This window comes from Ptychodera flava, chromosome 21 (assembly GCF_041260155.1).
Source record: "Ptychodera flava strain L36383 chromosome 21, AS_Pfla_20210202, whole genome shotgun sequence".
NCBI lineage: Eukaryota > Metazoa > Hemichordata > Enteropneusta > Ptychoderidae > Ptychodera > Ptychodera flava.
Genome location: NC_091948.1, coordinates 30,430,562 through 30,445,050, shown reverse-complemented (window position 1 = coordinate 30,445,050; position 14,489 = coordinate 30,430,562). Strand labels below are relative to the sequence as shown.

General features: G+C 33.4%; 1 protein-coding gene across 1 annotated transcript in view; it reads right to left on the bottom strand.

The window, feature by feature from the left end:
• The window catches only part of LOC139120954 (NBAS subunit of NRZ tethering complex-like), a 75,271-nt gene that overhangs the window by 20,967 nt on the left and 39,815 nt on the right, over nucleotides 1-14,489 (bottom strand). The window contains exons 34-45 of the mRNA XM_070685542.1: nucleotides 14,149-14,228; nucleotides 13,456-13,551; nucleotides 12,815-12,936; nucleotides 12,159-12,246; nucleotides 11,616-11,693; nucleotides 10,614-10,868; nucleotides 9,770-9,908; nucleotides 9,426-9,502; nucleotides 8,417-8,717; nucleotides 7,816-7,882; nucleotides 7,358-7,468; nucleotides 6,545-6,792 (exon numbers count right to left, since the gene is read on the bottom strand). Of these exons, the coding sequence (XP_070541643.1) occupies nucleotides 6,545-6,792; nucleotides 7,358-7,468; nucleotides 7,816-7,882; nucleotides 8,417-8,717; nucleotides 9,426-9,502; nucleotides 9,770-9,908; nucleotides 10,614-10,868; nucleotides 11,616-11,693; nucleotides 12,159-12,246; nucleotides 12,815-12,936; nucleotides 13,456-13,551; nucleotides 14,149-14,228 (1,662 nt within the window). The remainder of the gene's footprint in view (nucleotides 1-6,544; nucleotides 6,793-7,357; nucleotides 7,469-7,815; nucleotides 7,883-8,416; nucleotides 8,718-9,425; nucleotides 9,503-9,769; nucleotides 9,909-10,613; nucleotides 10,869-11,615; nucleotides 11,694-12,158; nucleotides 12,247-12,814; nucleotides 12,937-13,455; nucleotides 13,552-14,148; nucleotides 14,229-14,489) is intronic.

Here is a 14,489-nt window from a genome sequence, read left to right as displayed (position 1 = left end):
TGTGCTAAGCTCATTTTTTAACATAACCTCACTGTTTGGTATCATTAGAAAGGGAATTTATTCCTCTTTAAGATGACATATTGCATTATGCAATATCTTCTACAGTTTTGTCAAATATAACCAAAACTTACCCCTTACCCCAAATTTAACATTGCAAATTACAGTAAAACTCAAATTCTACCAATTTTTTAGCTTGACACAAAAAATATGGCCGTTTTTGCTATTAAATCTGTTTTATTTGGTACAGAGAATATCAGAAACATGAAATAGACTTTTAACAGAAAAAATATTGGGAATCTACAGCTGTAACAGTCATATTTTGAAGGGTACCGCAAAATCATAGTGTAGCAGATTTGCATGCATTTTTGTTAAATTTGTCTTCCTATAAGTTATCTGCTGAGCTTGTTTTTGGATATAACCTGGCTTGTTAGGTATCATTAGAAAGATAATTTACTAATCTTTAGAATGACATATTGTAACATGCAATATCGTGTGTAGTTTTCATGATATATAACCAAAACTTACCCCATACCCCAAAGTTTACATTGAAAATTTCAGTCATAGCTAAAACCAAATTCTACCATTTTTTAGCTTGACACAAAAAATATGGCTGTTTTTGCTATGAAATCTATTTTATTTGGTACAGAGACATGTCAGAAATATGAAATAGACTTTTAACAGAAAAAATATTGGGAATCTACAGCTGTAACAGTCATATTTTGAAGGGTACCGCAAAATAACAGTGTTGCAGATTTGCATGCATTTTTGTTTAATTTGTCTTCCTATAAGTTATCTGCTGAGCTTGTTTTTGAATATAACCTGGCTTGTTAGGTATCATTAGAAAGATAATTTACTAATCTTAGAATGACATATTGTAACATGCAATATCGTGTGTAGTTTTCATGATATATAACCAAAATTACCCATACCCCAAAGTTTACATTGAAAATTTCAGTCATAGCTAAAACCAAATTCTACCATTTTTTTAGCTTGACACAAAAAATATGGCCGTTTTTGCTATTAAATCTGTTTTATTTGGTACAGAGATATATCAGAAACATGAAATAGACTTTTAACAGAAAAAATATTGGGAATCTACAGCTGTAACAGTCATATTTTGAAGGGTACCGCAAAATCATAGTGTAGCAGATTTGCATGCATTTTTGTTAAATTTGTCTTCCTATAAGTTATCTGCTGAGCTTGTTTTTGGATATAACCTGGCTTGTTAGGTATCATTAGAAAGATAATTTACTAATCTTTAGAATGACATATTGTAACATGCAATATCGTGTGTAGTTTTCATGATATATAACCAAAACTTACCCCATACCCCAAAGTTTACATTGAAAATTTCAGTCATAGCTAAAACCAAATTCTACCATTTTTTTACCTAGACATATAACATCTGGCCATTTTTGCTATTAAATATATTTTATTTGGTACAGAAATATGTCAGAAATATGAAATAGACTTTTAACAGAAAGAATATTGGTATTCTATGGCTGTAACAGGCATATTCTGTGGAGTACTGCAAAATCACAGCAGTGCAGACTCATATGTGCTTTTGTTAACTTTGTCCCATTGTAGGTCTTCTGCTGCGCTTATTTTATTACATAACCATGTTTATTTGGTATCATTAAAAAGCTAATTTACTACTGTTCTAAATGACATATTGTTATATGCCATGTCTGATATAGTTTTCATGGAATATGACGAAAACTTACCCCATACCACAAAGTTATATCGAAAATTACTTTCGTAGCTATCGTCAAATTCTACCAATTTTCTAGCTAGACATAACAAATAAGGCAATGCTTTATATGAAATCTTTTTATTTGGTACTGAGGAATGTCAGAAATATGAAATAGACTTTTAACAGAAAATATATTGGGACTCTACAGCTGTAACAGTCATATTTTGAAGGGTCTCGCAAAATCACAGTATTGCCAACTCGCTTGCTTTTTGTTAAATGTGTCTTCTTATAAGTCATCTGCTGAGCTTGATTTTGACATAACCTGACTTGTTAGGTATCAATAGAAAGGTAATTTACTAGCCTTTAAAATGACATATCGTAATATGCAATGTCTTGTTTAGGTTACATGAAATAGGACCAAATAGGACACAGCAAATTACTGCAAATCTGAAACTCTACCTTTTTTTACAATTTATTAACTTTATATACCAAAGGCAATGCTTGTATGCAATCTATGAAATCTGTGATTTTGTTAAAAAAGTATGTCACAAATATGAAACTAACTTTTAACAGGAACATAATATGATTTTGTAGCCTTTTGGATCATATTTGGAAGGGTACCCAGGTATCAGGGCAAATTTGCCGAAACACATACATTTGCAATATATGGGTTCCCCCTCCAAAAATGATCCAAATGGCTACTAAATTGTATCATCTTCCCGTTATAAGTTAATTTTATACTTGTGACATACTTTTGTAACAAATAAATCAGATTTTAAACAAGAATTGCCTTTTGTATTATGTGCAGCAAAAATGGTAGAATTTAAGATAAGCCGTAATTTGCGATTTGAACTTTTTGGGTATGGGGTAAAGTTTGACCATATTCCAGGAAAACTATGAATGACATTGTATATGACAATATGTCATCTTAAAGAAAATAATTGCCCTACTAATGATACCTCACAAGCCAGGTTGTGTCACAAAATAAGTTCAGCAGATGACTTACAAGAAGAAGAATTTAACAAAAAAGGTGCCAGTTTGCGGTACTGCGATTTTGCATTTCCCTTCAAAATATGGCTGTTACAACCATACAGTCCAAATATTTTTCTGTTAAAAGTCTATTTCACATTTCTGACATGACCCAGTACCATATACAACAGATTTAATACCGAAACAGAGCTATTTTTATCATGTCTAGCTAAAAATTCACGGAATTTGATCACGTTATCTATGACAGTACTTTCAATATAAACCTTGGGGTAGGGGGTACGTTTTGGTCATATTCCATGAAAAATATACAAGATATTGCCTGTTACAATATGTCATTGTAAAGAATATTTAATTACCTTTCAATGATACTAAACAAACTCAGTTATAATCAATAACAAGCTTAGTAGACGACTTATAAGATGACAGATTTAACAAAAACGCATACGAATCAGGAATACTGAGATTTTGCTGTACCCTTAAAATACAGCTGTTACAGCTATAGAATCCTAATATTTTTTCTGTTAAAAGTTAATTTCATATTTCTGATATGGCAAAATACAAAATAAAACAGATTTCATACAAAAAATTGTCTAATTTTTTATGTCTGCGTAAAAATTGCTTGAATTTGACAGTAGCTATGACAGTAGTTTTCGATGTAAATTTTGGGGTATGGGTACGTTTTGGTCATATTCATAAAAATCTGTACAAGATATGCATGTTACAATATGTCATTTTGAAGACTAGTAAATAATCTTACTAATGATACCTAACAACTTACATTATATTCTATAAGAAGCTCAGCAGATGACTTAAAAGACGATAGATTCAACAAAAATGCACACAGGTCAGGAATACTGAGATTTTCCTGTACCCTTCAAAATCTGACTGTTACAGCTGTAGATTCCCAATATTTTTTCTGTTAAAAGTCTATTTCATATTTCTGACATGTTCCTGTACCAAATAAAATAGATTTCATAGCAAAAACGGCCATATTTTTGTGTCAAGCTAAAAAATGGTAGAATTTGGTTTTAGCTATGACTGCATTTTTCAATGTAAACTTTGGGGTATGGGGTAAGTTTTGGTTATATATCATGAAAACTACACACGATATTGCATGTTACAATATGTCATTCTAAAGATTAGTAAATTATCTTTCTAATGATACCTAACAAGCCAGGTTATATTCAAAAACAAGCTCAGCAGATAACTTATAAGACGACAAATTTAACAAAAATACATGCAAATCTGCAACACTGTGATTTTGCGGCACCCTTCAAAATATGACCGCAACAGCTGTAGAGTCCTAATATTTTTTCTGTTAAAAGTCTATTTCATATTTCTGACATGTCTCTATACCAAATAAAATAGATTTCATAGCAAAAACAGCCATATTTTTTGTGTCAAGCTAAAAAATGGTAGAATTTGGTTTTAGCTATGACTGAAATTTTCAATGTAAACTTTGGGGTATGGGGTAAGTTTTGGTTATATATCATGAAAACTACACACGATATTGCATGTTACAATATGTCATTCTAAGATTAGTAAATTATCTTTCTAATGATACCTAACAAGCCAGGTTATATTCAAAAACAAGCTCAGCAGATAACTTATAGGAAGACAAATTTAACAAAAATGCATGCAAATCTGCAACACTGTTACTTTGCGGTACCCTTCAAATATGACTGTTACAGCTGTAGATTCCCAATATTTTTTCTGTTAAAAGTCTATTTCATATTTCTGACATGTCTCTGTACCAAATAAAATAGATTTCATAGCAAAAACAGCCATATTTTTTGTGTCAAGCTAAAAAAATGGTAGAATTTGGTTTTAGCTATGACTGAAATTTTCAATGTAAACTTTGGGGTATGGGGTAAGTTTTGGTTATATATCATGAAAACTACACACGATATTGCATGTTACAATATGTCATTCTAAAGATTAGTAAATTATATTTCTAATGATACCTAACAAGCCAGGTATATTCAAAAACAAAGCTCAGCAGATAACTTATAGGAAGACAAATTTAACAAAAATGCATGCAATCTGCAACACTGTTACTTTGCGGTACCCTTCAAAATATGACTGTTACAGCTGTAGATTCCCAATATTTTTCTGTTAAAAGTCTATTTCATATTTCTGACATGTCTCTGTACCAAATAAAATAGATTTCATAGCAAAAACAGCCATATTTTTTGTGTCAAGCTAAAAAAATGGTAGAATTTGGTTTTAGCTATGACTGAAATTTTCAATGTAAACTTTGGGGTATGGGGTAAGTTTTGGTTATATATCATGAAAACTACACAAGACATTGCATGTTACAATATGTCATTCTAAAGATTAATAAATTATCTTTCTAATGATACCTAACAAGCCAGGTTATATTCAAAAACAAGCTCAGCAGATAACTTATAAGAAGACACATTTAACAAAAATGCATGCAAATCTGCAACACTGTTATTTTGCGGTACCCTTCAAAATATGACTGTTACAGCTGTAGATTCCCAATATTTTTTCTGTTAAAAGTCTATTTCATATTTCTGACATGTGTCTGTACCAAATAAAATAGATTTATAGCAAAAACGGCCATATTTTTTGTGTCAAGCTAAAAAAATGGTTAGAATTTGGTTTTAGCTATGACTGAAATTTTCAATGTAAACTTTGGGGTATGGGGTAAGTTTTGGTTACATATCATGAAAACTACACACGATATTGCATGTTACAATATGTCATTCTAAAGATTAGTAAATTATCTTTCTAATGATACCTAACAAGCCAGGTTATATTCAAAAACAAGCTCAGCAGATAACTTATAGGAAGACAGTTTTAACAAAAATGCATGCAAATCTGCAACACTGTTATTTTGCGGTACCCTTCAAAATATGACTGTTACAGCTGTAGATTCCCAATATTTTTTCTGTTAAAAGTCTATTTCATATTTCTGACATGTCCCTGTATCAAATAAAACAGATTTCAGACAAAGCAATGCATATTTTATTATGCCCAGCTAAAAAATTGGTAGAATTTGAGTTTTACTGTAATTTGCAATGTTAAATTTTGGGGTAAGGGGTAAGTTTTGGTTATATTTGACAAAAACTGTAGAAGATATTGCATAATGCAATATGTCATCTTAAAGAGGAATAAATTCCCTTTCTAATGATACCAAACAAGTGAGGTTATGTTAAAAAATGAGCTCAGCACATGACTTACAAGAAGAAAAATTTGACGAAAATGCATTTGGCTTGGAAAATCGTGATTTTGCGGTACCCTTCAAAACAGACCATAACAGCTATTGCGTCCCTATATTTTTCCTGTTAAAATTCCATTTCGTATTCTAGGGATCCCAAGGGTTCTGAAAAATACAGGTTTGTTATCCTGTGGGGGGGGGCACGTAGACCCCCTCTAGCCCACGGACTACAACTGTAGCATCTCTCTAAACACTGACAGGTACTTGACTGGCCTTGGTACTGAAACTAATTTTGATAAGTTCCTGAAATAACTGTAAAGTAACACTTTGACTGTCTGTTCTTGAAGTTCTTTTACAACGCTTTGCAAAAGAGATGGACACTGCTTATAAGACAGATCATACTTTACAGTGAGTACCCTGAAATGTCATTGGAAGCAGAATTACACATTCAAGAAATAATCTCCACCATATAGACTGCAGTTTGATCGTTGTCAGTCAAAAAGAGTGTTATCTCCATGCTTCTAAGTTGATGCTTAATGTAAATGTGCTACCAATGACAGATTCTGACAAAGCTGGTATAAAAATTGTGATTTTTCCTGTGATCTACAGTGCTCTACTGGTGAATGAATGCTTCAAATTTCCTCAAATACCACTGAAACAAACACACTGTAACTCACCCTGCATTGCCGATTTGATTTTCTTGAGTAACTTCAAATGTAAATCTGGTTTCATATCTTCAGTAATATCATTTTCATCACAGTTATCCAGTAGTGTGTAATAATATATCAGTCTTGTATGGTCTTTGCCTTCAATGCTTGGATAGATGTACATCTTACTCCGTTGATAGAAATTCTTGGAATCTTTCACCAGTATTGGTAAAATTCCAAGTGATTTCACTCTCTCTTCAATCTCTTTGGTTGAAAGCCTATAAAAGTGACCGCAAGAGTTTTTTTCTTGTACAGAACAAGATTATGTGATGGAGGGAATGCAAGAGATTGATAAGTTCCTGTTTCTTAAAGCCTTATTTAGCTTGTGTCCATAATTTGAGGAATGTTTCAAGTACAAAAAAGTATACTTCTATCGATCTGTCACATTTTTTGTAGAGGTGAATATATTCACTGTTCTTCATTTAATTTGTTTGTCTTTAGTTTTTTTTGAGTAAAAGTATCAAATCATGATTTAGTCATCTTCTACAATAATAGTGAAAACTTAGAATGACATCATTTATGCTGATCTGTGATCATTCCTGAATATTACTGTATGTAAAGCAATCGCCCCTCCAGCACCCAAAATTCAAAGGTCCAAAAATTAGATTGACATAGCCAGAATAGTAACTTCGAAGACAGCACAACAAAAACATTCCACTGACAACATACATAACAAAGTAAAATTCATGGAAGAAAGATAAATGGAACTCCAGCAAAACAACAAACATGAGGCAATGTCTGGCATTTTGAAAATGGTGATTGTATCCTGCATAACATACTCACCCACTTTCTGAGAATAGAAATTCCAAGTGTGTCATGTACACTTCCCACAGTGATAAACCATAGCGTTTGGCTAGAGACACTGAAATCTCAAACACCTCATTCTCTGAAGTCCTGCAAAATATGTGAAAAAAAGTACAATCTTTCATAAATCCCAGTTATTTTTCCTTCTGGGAATATTTGATCTATGTCAAATTTGAGTTGTTCCAGGTCACTATGAGAAAATAGACACAGACTTTCAGTTGGTCTGTCATCAAAAGTTATTATGTGAACTTGTAAATGTTATAGCTGGTAACAGTTTTAAATTTATAGAAAAAATACCACTTTTGGTTATCTATGAAATTTGTCCAGTTTTCATTATTCTTTACACTGTTCTCACTTGTGATCAAGAATTCAAATTTGTGGATCAACACAAATTCTCTGATTTATTGGATATTTACTGATAGTACATGTCTACTTACATTGCAAGGCCTACAATGGTCTCCTGTTTGTAGTTATTATCCCTGGTAAACCTGGCCACATCAACTCCTGTTAAAGTAAGATAAAATCATCCTGACATTTCAATCAACTAACTTTCTGAGGGTGGCTTTACAAGGCCTTGTTACAAAAAATTAACATCCTTCTGGCTACAAACATGTAATGTTCCATCTGTTGTGGAGTTAATATCTGCTGACGATCATTTGATAATCAGAAGATCAAGAGACAAGTTTGCTGTTATGATCAGATGAATTATAGTAAACAGGGCTTAACACATGCCATAGTTTAGGAATACACACTCAAAATTTTTTCAAGATTTAAGAACTCTTGATAGATATTTTTAGTAGTCACATGAACTTCAGTCTATTTCTGAAGGAAATGAAAAACAAGTAGGAAAATTGAGAGGCAATTTCTAGGGTTCATAACTTACAAAAAAACTTTAAAATGAGAAGATGATTCTGACAATAAAAGGATCTTCACAGAAATTTGTGGCGTTGCAGTGGTGCAGTCCAAAATGTTTATTTGGTATGTTCGGAGTATAATTAACAGAGACATACTGCTGGAGGGGAGATAACAGTTACACACCTCGGCCAAGACTTTGTAACATCTGGCCTTGCATGAAGTCAGCCAGCAGCTCTACATAATTTTGCAGTAATGGTACCAATGACGTCAAAGGATGTGGCCAATCAGGATTGCTTTGGCTGGTCACATGGCTGATGACAACATCGATGACCATATTAGGGGAGTGCGTGTAAAGTTGACTGACATCTGAACTCTGACTTGGGTTCAGAATATTGTAAATTTGTAATGCATAGTAGTAGGCAGCTAGCTGTAAGGAAACTGCAGTTCTTGGTAATTTTTCAAATATTTCCTCCGCATCTTCGGGCTGAAATGACATGTTAGATACATCATTTCCAATCAATGACAGGATAGATACATCATTTCAAATAAATGACATGATAGAAACATCATTTCAAATAAATGACATAATAGAAACATCATTTCTGATAAATATTTCAAATTAAAGATAAATTCTGATACCACTCCTAGTGTGGATTCATGTCAATGTCTTCTGCTGAAGGTCATTTGAATCAGCTTGTTTTATACCATGTGACATATTAGTATATTTTGCTAGAAACAATAGTGTACAGTAATGTCATATGTTAGAAAGGAAGAGTACTTTGTGCATTTGAATTAAAGTCACAAGTGTGTTCAGCAGGTTTCTCTGGGATGTGAAGAGTACAGAAGTATTGTTATAATACATTACACTCAATTTTTACATGCAAGACAAAAGTTAATAACATGAAATTTTGAAGAATTTTTCACACCACAAAAATCCTCTTATGTTAGCCATCATGATCTTTTTCAACATGAAGTCACGGGGATGTATACTGAATAAAAATTTCTTTGAAAGGATCTCTGTTTATTCTGCTATTATTCGTCTTGAATAAATGCTTACATCTGCAGACAGATAGTAAATAGAGATATACACTGAGGATAGTCATAGATGTCTTCAACATATTTTGTCAAACTGTTAGAAACATGAAGCATTTGGTGAAATGATGCACACAGCTTTTATTTAACAGAATATTACCTTGGGTAAAGCAAGCAGATATCCCAGTGCTAGGACAGCATCCTCTGTAATAGCATTCCTGGCTAATTCCAACAACACTGGAAGTACGAAAAGTAAACAATGTTATGAGAAATTTCAAAACAGATTCTATAGACAAGGACTGCATGGACAGAGTTGCTTAACTTAGATCATACTGCAATATTTGTCATTCAAATGAGAAAATTTTGTAACATTCTAATTGGAATCCTAAATGTAACCCCAAATATTTATGTCTCTCTCAACAGTTCCAATACACTAGTACTGTCGAAAATTCAAGTTTGAACTAAATGTTTATAGCAGCATAATGATTTCTCGACAATAAATACCTTCAGAAGTGGGTTGTTGAGATGTACCATTGGTCCTGATCTCTTCCAACTGCCCGGTTCTCAACAGAGAGTGACTAAGAAATTGTACAGTGGAATTATCATGGGCATTGCATGTGAAATGATTGTAATCCATTTCAATCTGAATGAAAGAAAGAAAACCAATATATTAACACTGGTAAATGACAAAGCCTTCGCAGTAGTAAAGGGTGAATCTCATAATTTTGAGGTGTATGACATATCTTGTTGTTACCATCTTTATTCATAGACAACCTTGCATGTCATTGTTAATGCATTGTCAGCTACTAACATTACTATGAACTTAATATATGGTAAAAGACTACATGAATAATTTGGAAAAAAAAACAAAGGAAGTACAATTCACCCAAACACCATTTACATCAATGTCACTTTCTCATGGAGGTGAGATTCAATACCCTAATGCCGGGGAATAATCTAGCTATATTCCTATCTCCTAATAATTACCATGGCTGAAAGTACTGGGCCACAGAATTTCTTGTTTATAACTGCTGTACTGGACCTTGTCAGAGGACACCAAATGGTTTCCACCTAGAAAAAGATTGGCTAGACTGTCGACAGTACCTCATGCCTTTTGCGGCTAAAACACCGACATAGCCACTGTGGCAAGTGCTGTGTAATATGCTTTTCCCAACAACCAAGAGATGAAGGCTTGAGGGCAAGTGTTGAAGTGAAATGTTCGCACTGCAGGGCAAAATGGCACAAGTGGTGGGCAACAGTCTAATCACTGACCTGTCATCTCATTCACATGGCTACAAAAATTACACCATTATAACTTTCACTGTCTCAAGTACAGCATTTCACATACCTGGCTAAGAAATGGATCAGCAAGGACTGTCTCATAGAAGGCATGAGAACCTTGTCTTTCCATGCTAGAATTATTTACTCCTCCATCTGTCTCAGTGTTGGAATGACTCAATGGTCTCATCCACTTCAGTGTATTTTTCCACCATTGTTTGTCACTGACCGTTGCTAACACAGCTTTCGTAGTCATGGTAGTGTTTGTTAACACATCTCTTGTAACTGCCCTAGTTTTCTGTAGTGGACTGTGATATACACCAGCCTACAACAGACAGAAAATGGTTTCTTTCAATACGAGACCTTCAAAGTGTTTAATGTCACATAAATGATCAAACAATTGTAATTCAACCAATTGTAATTATCAACCATAAATTCCTTTTCTGCGTATTATGAATACGCAGAAAAGGAATTTATGGTTGATAATTACAATTGGTTGAATTACAATTGTTTGATCATTTATGTAAGATACACAGTATGAAAAGTACTGATAATTTTCTGTTTTCCAAGCTAATGGTGGAAAGAACTGTTCGGAACCAGTCTTCCTGTTTCCTGAAACATTTGGCAGAAATGTGTACATGTCATTTTGGACTTCACTTGAAACAATGACTCTTTTTAAAGCTTTTAGTAAAGCATTATGTAAATCGTTCTGTTAACAGTCATCTCTAAGTACATTAAAGTTGGAGCAAATTATGTCAACCAAAATGGGCTTTGTATGATGAATGTTACTTTTGTATCATAAGCACCTAAACATTTGTTCTTGATATTAAGATCTGCTTTGGTTTATTCAGCAAGCCATTGAAAAGGTATTTTGTACTTGCTGATATAAATTTCATTGAACCTGGTCCACAAGAAACATAGTTCATGAAAGGTTTGAATGATACAATTTAGTTGAAAGCACAACCTACAGTTCTTTCTATGGATATAAGAATGCAGGATACAGAGATAATGGCACTCTTCATGTTTAAAATGATTTTTTCGACATAAGCTAATCCTATAGTTTACTAGTTACCTGTTCTGATGTACTGCTTCCATCATCTGTTTGCTGAGTGTCTGCATCCTTATGAATGTCTAAGGTCTGGTACAAAATCTGTCAACATTAAGACTTATAGCCATCAATATCAACGATATAAAAGAAACTACAATGACCATCATAAGTTACATACACACTGACTCAATGCTCTAACAGCCTCCTTTCTGCAAAGTGTAATCTATTCAGACAACAAAAGTACAAAAAGTAAGTTTTTCCATCATAAGTGGCACAGATAAACGTTCATACCACATCCCTTGACCATTATTATTATATATCAGGTTGCTTCTAAAGCAGTAAAATTTGTCACAAAGCAGAAAGAGTTTTCAAAATATTTGATGATTGCTTCATTCTTCAGGAAGAATTGTTGCTTCATTAAGCCTAAAAGATCTTAATTTACTCCTGACTATCAAATATCCTTACTGTACCATCCTGCTGATTGCCTCTTAGTAGCCAAGTAACTACATAAATGAAAGTGGCTTGAATTGTATGATATACATGTAGCAGCACAACGCCGGTACTAACCTGAGTTTCAAGTAAACTCCTTGAGTTCATTAATGTCTCAATAACATCAGCATCACAATAGGTCAATGCATATGACAATAGTGATTTCCTGGGAAAAAAACGCAACCGATTTCATTTGATGAGCTCATTAATAGGTTTCCTGACATACCAAAAAAACATAATAATGTACAAAATAAGTATGGTAGGTCTATTTGATGCCCTATTTGAGAATACTGCTTTGTGCATGCACCGGTACACATTAGTGAACTCTGACCAGAGGAAAAGAGAGTTACAGTATTATACAAAATCACTGTGTGGTATTTATGATACACCCTACGATACTTTTAAGATGTCTACTTTACCATGCTATTGACAACTCATCCCTTTCACCCTAATGCCAATTGAAGAGTTCTAACTATGCCATGTGATTTGGAGAAAACACATGAAATACTTCATGATTTAACATGTTATAGAAAGACTATGGAATATTGGGATTAATTTACACCATACTGCAATTAAATGCTAACCTAGTGTGTCAGTTTGAAAAAGTATTTTTGAACAGCATCCAAAGAGAGGCAGATCTCACACATAAGGAGATTTTACCAACCAGTCATCAAATGAACCCATTTCTCAACGTAGAATGAAGAAACTCTACTCCATGCAATATTTCTATTTACCTCTCTGTCAGATCTTTGAAATCCTCACATTCTCCCAGCTGTTTACACACAGCCCATGCTGGTTGATAACGTTGACTCATTAAATCACAGCAAATCTGACATGCTCCTCTGTAATCATTGACCTATGGAGAGAGAAACAGAGAGATTTACTGCAAACCATTATCACAATACAGGTTTTCATCAAAAGTTTTCAATGACACCAAGATATTCATGTTATCATCTTGAAGAGAGAGACAGTCTTAGGAATTGAGCATTCCCTGAATATACCTCTTCTTCATTGTCTGACACAAACAAAAAGAAGTTGATCCAAGTTGCCCCTTGTATTCATTCTCACCTTCAATTTCCTTCAACTTCCAAGGAGCTCAATGCAATGCTTAACCCCTTTGAACTCAAGTTGCTAAAAGTTGAATGCTGACGTCATAAATTTCCTTTCTGTCACTTTTAAAAGAAATCGTTGTAAGATATGACAAGACTTGAATGATGTGATAATATAACTGTTAATCTTCATACACTGCATTACACTACATCATTTCTCCTTTGAATCTTGTTACATTTTCCAACACACTCTACACAACCCCTGCTAAGACTGTTTCAAATATACTGGTTTATGTCTGTTTGCATATGATATGCTAATTCAATACCTGTAAAGCATACTCTGCTATTAGCACCAGTACTCTGCCATTTCTTTCAGCTTCATTTTCACCAGAAACTCTCAGTAGCTTAGCAAGATTTAACAGCTGTACATGAGAGAAGAAAACAAAAACTCAAGTATGCATCACTACAAATAGTCAATGTCAAAGTCACTGCATAGATGAAACCAATTTAAAATGTAGAGCGATGTCCCAAGAGATTACCATTTCCAGCTTTACTAGTATTTCAAAGATAATTCTGAAACTACTCTTCATAAATTCTTAGCACTGTTCAGGTCAAGTCCTTAAAAATCTGCATAAAAATTAAGGTATCAAGAACAACAATGTACACACACCATTGTATTGTATGCTATCACTGCATGATAAAACTTACCATTTTTATGTAATCCTAACAAAAGGAGTCAGTGAAAATCATATTTTTGAGTGTTTTCAGAGGTCTTAAATAATCGAGTCTGTCAAAAGATATGTGTCAGGTTATGCTACGTTGGTTTTAAGCAACTTTAACAAAATTCACCTGACAGATGAAGCTGACAGCAAATGGTTACAGCTTCTCATGTGATATCAAGACATCTGTACACTGTTGTGACTTATTCTGTACCACAGTTTAAAATCAAATCTTTAAATATGATAACACAGTTATGCCAGAAGTTCAGTACAGCTTTACAGATTACATTGATATTTTACCTTGGTTTTCTGTTTGTAAGCTTTGCTGCTTGATTGTAATGCTTTGATAACTAGATCTATCCGATCTTCACAAAGTCTCACTGCAACAAACCAGAAGTTAGTTGATGTGTGACCAATTATTGCACACTGAATGTCCTAATGTCTATAAAGCAACAATAATTGACAATAAATGTTTACATATCAATGCTTTGTATATTCTCTTTTCATACATACCTTTTGTAACTTTCATGCATGTACATGTATGAAATATTACATCTCACTTTGGAAAACTTCATATGACTTTTGATTTAGCTTTGACAGTCTTTGGATATTTTCAAATGAGAAGCCTTCAGAACTACAAA